This window comes from Brassica oleracea, chromosome C1, assembly GCF_000695525.1.
Source record: "Brassica oleracea var. oleracea cultivar TO1000 chromosome C1, BOL, whole genome shotgun sequence".
NCBI classification, from domain to species: domain Eukaryota; kingdom Viridiplantae; phylum Streptophyta; class Magnoliopsida; order Brassicales; family Brassicaceae; genus Brassica; species Brassica oleracea.
In genome coordinates, this window is record NC_027748.1 from 10,431,387 (window position 1) to 10,438,549 (window position 7,163).

At 36.3% G+C, this 7,163-nt stretch overlaps 2 protein-coding genes across 3 annotated transcripts; one reads left to right on the forward strand and one right to left on the reverse strand.

The window, feature by feature from the left end:
- Positions 1–901: 901 nt before the first annotated feature.
- LOC106306568 (cysteine-rich receptor-like protein kinase 19) lies at positions 902–3,841 on the forward strand. The gene is made up of 7 exons (XM_013743230.1): positions 902–1,730; positions 1,869–2,006; positions 2,090–2,211; positions 2,668–2,878; positions 2,966–3,203; positions 3,288–3,441; positions 3,523–3,841. The coding sequence occupies exons 1-7, from the start codon at positions 902–904 to the stop codon at positions 3,838–3,840; spliced, it is 2,010 nt and encodes a 669-aa protein (XP_013598684.1). The 3' UTR covers position 3,841.
- A 241-nt stretch (positions 3,842–4,082) lies between these two features.
- On the reverse strand, positions 4,083–6,889 carry LOC106306578 (cysteine-rich receptor-like protein kinase 24). Of its 2 annotated transcripts, none has more exons than XM_013743249.1 (8): positions 6,142–6,889; positions 5,846–5,965; positions 5,706–5,768; positions 5,495–5,619; positions 5,188–5,401; positions 4,868–5,105; positions 4,630–4,783; positions 4,083–4,534 (listed from the first exon to the last, which is right to left on the reverse strand). In XM_013743249.1, the coding sequence occupies exons 1-8, from the start codon at positions 6,881–6,883 to the stop codon at positions 4,202–4,204; spliced, it is 1,989 nt and encodes a 662-aa protein (XP_013598703.1). In that variant the 5' UTR covers positions 6,884–6,889; the 3' UTR covers positions 4,083–4,201. The 2 variants fall into 2 exon arrangements, with proteins under 2 accessions (XP_013598703.1, XP_013598695.1); XM_013743241.1 differs by having other exon boundaries at positions 5,495–5,616; positions 6,142–6,883.
- Between the last annotated feature and the right edge of the window lie 274 nt (positions 6,890–7,163).

Consider the following 7,163-nt stretch of genomic DNA (forward strand, 5'->3'; position numbering starts at 1 on the left):
TTTGAAAGAATATATATAACTCAATATACTCACAACATGAGTGATTCAACTAATCCAACTTATATCTAAAATCATAGATTTAACTATGATAAGCATATATAATTTTATAAGAATAGTAATTTATTTTATAAATATAAATCATAGGACAACTCAAAACATATTAAAAATGAAAATAGCAATTTAGTTATTTTGTAAAATTTATATATATATGCATGAGACTTCAGAATATTATCGTTTCGTTATATTAATTTATGTAATTTGGAATCAGACACTTTAGTTTATTTTTTATTTTATTCTAAGCACAATATATCTTAAGTTATACATAATCTTCATTAAATATATTCACATATCTAAGACAACAACCACCTAAATGCAAATAAGAAATTAACCAAAATTTTAATATATGGAATAAAAATACTACAGTTGAATTAATAGATGCAATCTAATTTACCCAAATAATAACTAAATCGACTGAAAAACAACAAAATCGATTAGATATAACATATATAAAATCATATGTATAATTAAAGTAACATAATATTATTAATATAAATGATGCGTATAAATTATAAATTAATTTAAAATTAAAAGTAAATAACAATCAATTATTATAATATATTTACTTTAAAAATATTTATATCCGTGCATAAGCACAGGAAAATCACCTAACTATAAAGATAATTGGACCATTAAGTTCACCCCCCTGGTTAGACATGTCATTGTTTTTATTTAAAAATCGTTGACGATACTCGGTAAAAGAACTTGACTTTGAATTGTAGAAATTGCAGTCTTTTACGCAGAAGCTATACCGTATAGGCTTGGTCTCATCACATGTATTAAGAGACTCAATAGAAAGAAAAAAATAAAGAAACACCAAGGAAGGGAAGAAGAACTGGAGATAATGTCTGATTGTGCCTCTTTTTGTTCTCTCTTCTTCCTTGCTTTACTTGCAAGCTTAGGATCTTATGCACAGCAACAAGACCCTACCTACATATACCATGTTTGTCCAAACACGACAACTTACTTAAAAAACAGCACATACTCTTCCAACGTTAGAACCCTTTTGTCCGATCTTTCTTCCAACAGTCGTTCTTTGAATTCTTTCTCCATAGGATCTTACAGAACAGCAGTAGGTCAAATCCCTGACTTGGTGTTCGGTCTTTTCCTTTGCCGGGGAGATCTGTCGCTGGAGGTCTGCAGTAACTGCGTCGTCTTTGCTGCCAACGACACACAGTATCGATGTCCAGAGGAGAAAACAGGCTTGATATGGTACAACGAGTGCATGCTTCGATACACTGACCAGAATATTTTCGATGAATCATCACTCCAAAATGGAACAAATGGACTAATCATGTGGAACACGCAGAATGTTTCAGAAAGCCAATCAAATCGGTTTCGTGGTGTAGTGCTCTCTGTGATGAACAAGTGTGCAAACGAGGCTGCTAATAGTTCAAGAAAGTTTGCGGTTAACAAATCCAACTTCACACCGATTGAGACACTTTATGGAATGGTTCAATGCATACCCAATTTGCCGAATGAGGATTGTTTTAATTGTCTACAACAGACCATCCGTTTATTACCCACTGACAAAATTGGGGGAAGACTTCTTATGCCGAGTTGTAACTCAAGGTACGAGATCTACCAATTCTACCAAGAAACATCCACAACAATACCTCAACCTCCTCAACCTCAGTTGGATTCAGCTCCTCCACCGCCTTCCCAAGAAGCTGGTCTGAATATTTGCTATCCTTTGAATACATGTTTCATCCCAACTTTTCTTGTGGGACATTCAAGATTTGCTAGAACAAAAGTTCATATGTAATCTGACTCCTTTGTCATGGTCATATGTTTTTTTTTTGTGAATACAGGAAAAGGCAGAAACTCATCTCTCATAGCAATCGCTGTTGTTGTTCCAATCACAGTCATTTTTCTTCTTCTGGTAGCTGTTTACATTTTCCGGGCTAAAAAGAAAAAGAGAACTTATGAGACGGAACCACTTGCTGAAGGTAAAGATTTAATTGATAAACTATATGTATTCTCAGGTCGAATGATTATTCTGTTGTGATCCAGTTGTTAAATGTTTTGACAGATAGGGACGATATTACAACTGCAGGGTCAATTCAGTTTGATTTTAAGGCAATTGAGGCAGCAACAGATAAGTTTTCTGAAACTAACAAACTTGGTCAAGGTGGATTTGGGCAAGTCTATAAGGTATTACTATTAACATTGCACTAGCTTCCAATGTAGTTAATTCTGTACAAGTATAAATTTTAATACATCTTTAGCCTTGAAGTACGTGCGAGTAATATGATTAAACAGAGGAAAAATAGAGTACTCTGATCTGATGGAGTTGATTTTACATCTTAATTTTATCATTTAAGTGACACCTCTACCGCTCAAATAGGTCCGCCTCTGGTAGTAAGTAGGATAACCTACCAACTTAAAGAATCTTTTTATAATCGCCATACCATCACACACAAAATTCATTCTCGTTCGCAACTCAACAGAGCAGCAGAACTAAAAAAACTCTAGTCCTTATCTTTAATTACCTTCCTCCATATGGAATGAATACTTACTTCTACAGAGCTACATTTATGAACTTCTTCAGTAATCTTACCGATAATTCCCAAACTGAGTGATTCTCTGTAAAACGACTTGCTCTTGTAGGGTACATTTCCTAGTGGAATACAAGTTGCGGTGAAGAGGTTATCAAAGACATCAGGACAAGGTGAAAGAGAGTTCGAGAATGAAGTTGTTGTTGTGGCAAAGCTTCAGCATAGAAATTTAGTAAGGCTACTTGGATTTTGTTTGGAAGGAGAAGAGAAGATCCTTGTCTATGAGTTTGTGCCCAACAAAAGCCTCGATCACTTCCTTTTTGGTAAGTTTAGTTCAGTACCCAGCCTAAGATATCATTTGCAGATTTCATACCAAATTTTTAATAAGAATTTTAAATATGCATGTGCAGACTCAACAATGCACAGCAAGCTGGACTGGACAATACGGTACAAGATCATTAAAGGAATTGCTAGAGGGATTCTATATCTTCATCAAGATTCACGACTCACAATCATCCATCGTGATCTCAAAGCCGGTAACATCTTACTGGACGCTGATATGAACCCAAAAGTCGCAGACTTTGGAATGGCAAGAATTTTTGGAATGGACCAAACAGAAGCCAATACGAAAAGAGTAGTCGGAACCTAGTAAAATTTTCTTTTTCATTATATGCCTATGTAGACAATAATAATATGCTTTTTATTGACTTAACATTTCAAGAATTGTGGCAGTGGTTACATGTCTCCTGAATATGCAATGTACGGCCAGTTCTCCATGAAATCAGATGTGTACAGTTTTGGGGTCTTAGTTCTTGAGATTATAAGTGGTAAAAAGAACAGCAGTATCTATCAAATGGATGGTACTGCTGGCAATTTGGTTACATATGTGAGTATACACCCTTATATTTTTCATTTAATTTTTGCTTCATTTAAAAGTGACTAACGTTTTGATTATTATATGTAATAGACATGGAGACTATGGAGCAATGGATCGCCATTAGAGCTCATGGATGCATCATTTCAAGACAATTATCAAACAGAAGAAGTAACCAAATGCATCCATATAGCTTTACTATGTGTTCAAGAAGAAGCTGAAGATCGTCCAACCATGTCAGATATAGTCCAAATGCTCACCACTAGCTCCATCCCTCTCATTGTGCCTCAACCACCTGGATTTTTCTTCCGAAGTAAGCATGAACAAGTAGGAGGAGTGGATCCATCTATGGATACGTTTGCCACGGGATCTGTGGACGAGGCTTCCATTACTCAAGTAGCTCCTCGTTAAAATCAAAACTACTCATACATAAAAAGGCTGTGATATAATTATTGTAGACTGCTACGTATAAGATTTAGAGACTCATGATGATCTTGGGGTATACTCAAAGCATTTGGATTTTCCAAGGGATATCGATTTTGTTTCAACACATTGATATATGACTGTAAGATAGATGTGAAGTTAAACATTGATTCTCTGCAAAGACAATAACAAAGACTAATGCGTCAAGCAATGAATGTGCATGCTTTGATTGTAATTTACTGATACATTTTTTTCTGAAATTAGGATGGCAGTTAAGATTATCAAGAAAATGAAATTATCACAGAACTCTTCGTTTGTTTAAGTCTTTTTTAAAAAAATAGCCTGCCCTTCAACGAGGACAAACACACGTGATCGATACATCATTGACAGAACAAGCAATGGACATGCAAGTGGACGGACCAGGCTGCAAGCACTCAACTAATGGGATTCTCTCTGATCTGACCCTGAAGAAAAATCCAGGAGGTTCAGGCACCGGCAGAGTAACTGAAGTATTAGTGAGCATCTGAAATATTGTCAACATGGTTGGACGATCTGTTGGATTTTCTTGAACGCATAATAACCCAATATGGACGCATCTGAGGACTTCATACTTATCATAGTTATCTCCAATGACCGGATCAACGAGTTCCAACAATGAATCATTGTTCCAAAGCCTCCATACCTGTTTAATCGTTATCCAAGAAACTAAAGTTCAGACAATGATCATTGCTAAAAGAAGAAGTAGAAAATTTTGAGATAGTGTGGAAATTTACTAACATATGTAACCAAGTTGCTTATTGAGCCGTCTGTCTCGTTGAAGCTACTATTCTTTTTTCCACCAATAATCTCTAGAATCAATACTCCAAAGCTATACACATCTGACTTAGTCGAGAACTGCCCATTCGCTACATATTCGGGCGGCATGTAACCGCTGCAAAATACATCTCACATAACTTTCTGTTTTATCAACAACAATAAAGAGACACAGATAATAACTAAAACGGCAAATACTTACAATGTTCCAACTACTCTTCCTGTGTTATCTTCCGTTTGGTCCATTCTGAAATTCCTAGCCATACCAAAATCCGCAATTTTCGGGTTCATATCCGCATCTAAGAGAATATTGCTGGCTTTGAGATCCCGGTGTATGATTGTCAGCCGCGAATCTTGATGGAGATACAAAATCCCTCGAGTGATCCCTCCAATGATCTTGTATCGTCTTGTCCAATCCAATTGTCTCCTCTTTGTTGAGTCTGCACATCTCAGACATCGACCAGTCAACCTATGAGATCAAGAACTAAGGTTTCAGATAAGTAAACTTATTGTTTTTCTTACCACCAAAGAGGAAGTAGTTAAGACTCTTGTTGGGCAAAAACTCATAGACTAGTATCTTTTCCTCTCCTTGGACACAAAACCCAAGAAGCCTAACAAGATTTCTATGTTGGAGTTTAGCTACAAGAAGCACCTCATTCTTGAATTCTCTTTCACCTTGCCCTGAAGTTTTAGATAGTCTCTTCACAGCAATCTCTGTTCCATTCGGAAACGTCCCCTGCACGTCACATAATTTATCAGAACATATGCATTTGCTTTCTCGTCAAGATTCTATCACAAAGTAATTAAATACTTGAGACAAACATTACACCTTGTAAACTTCACCAAATCCACCATGACCAATCTTGTTAGTATTATGAAAATTACTTGTTGCAGCTTCGATACATTTAAAATCGAATTGAAGTGAACCTGAAGTTGAAATATCATCCCCAACTGCTAAACGAATTTGCAGATGGTATTATATATTACCGGAGAGTTTCCAAGACTCGTTACATTTCTATATCAAATACGTATCGCTTTACCGTTATCTGGCGGTGCAGTATCATAATTCTTCTTTAATCTCTTTGCAGCAGATAAATAACCGTCTGAGAAGAACATATAAAGATTTATAATAACTTATTGAATCTACTTATATTTTGAACCAAAACAAGAGTAAACTCACTTTCAGTAGAAAATGCTTTATACGATTTTCTCCTCCTCCAAATAGCAAATGCTAGAGTAAGCAATATTATAGGAACAATGACAATTGCCACAATAGTTCTTGTAGAAACAATTTTCTTATCTGCACGATCTCAAATCACCACTGGTTCAGTTGCGATTAAGGGAAACTAACAAAAATATAGCAGAAAAAAACTAACAAGAACAGAACAAAAAAAAGAAAAGAAAATTCAAACATGGTTAGATATGAGCATAATCATATGACCTAATAACAACAAAGATTATAAAACATGATCTTACCCTTTTCACGAGGAGGACTGTTATCGAAAAGTCCCAAGAACGTATCAATCTCCCATCGAACGAAACAACTCGGCCTCGAAACAATGCCTCCCTGGCTCCCAGAGCAACATGATCTATAATCAATCACGTTCTGTTGTAGACACCGGGTGCAGTTTGTACGAGATAAGTCTCTACTGCATTGCACAAAACCGTAAAGGTTGGTGTTGGTAGACTCAACCGTTTGTGTTCCAGCAGCGTAGTACAAAACATGAACATCTTCTATTAAACCAATCATCAACGCCTCCCATGTCATGTCAAAGTCCGTCACGTTAGGTTGAATATCTCTTGTATTGTATTCATACCGTAAAATTTGCATATCGAGCGATCCGTAAAACGAGCGGTTTGAGTAGCGTACAAGACAAAGTGTATTGCTATGCATCCTCCAGTCTATAGCTTCCGTCTGAGTAGTACAGTTCTGTACCAACCCATTAGAGGCAGCCATGATACAATCAGAACAAGATCGTTCTTCAGTACCTGGGACACACATCCCTAAACCGTATCCTCTGTTCGGATCTTGTCCGGTAGCCGACGTGGTATAGAAGCCATCGTTAGCTGTAACGTTAGAAGCAAGGGAAGAGAGCATGACTCGGCGGTTTAAGTCGTAAGTACCATCGGGTGCGAAGAAACCAGATCTGTTAAGGCAATTATTTGCAGAGACAGAGCTTATGAGCACAAACCAGAAAGCTACAAATAAGTTGACCATTTGTATTTTTTGTTCATATAATATGTTTGAATGTCTTAAAATAAAGGCCTCGAGTCTTGAAAGATATAATTTTTCGGAAGCTGACTTTCAACTTTGTTTTCAATCTCTTTGGGGTCGACTCATTTGACAAATCGTCATTGAATTTTCTCAAGTGGGACTGTTAATGAACAGTGGATTGCTCTGATGTCACCGTGACCTAAGTCTTATTATTTTTTGTTTGGTCAACGACCTTGACTTAACCCAATTCTTAAATTAGGATTAATTAATTTTGGTTGCACAG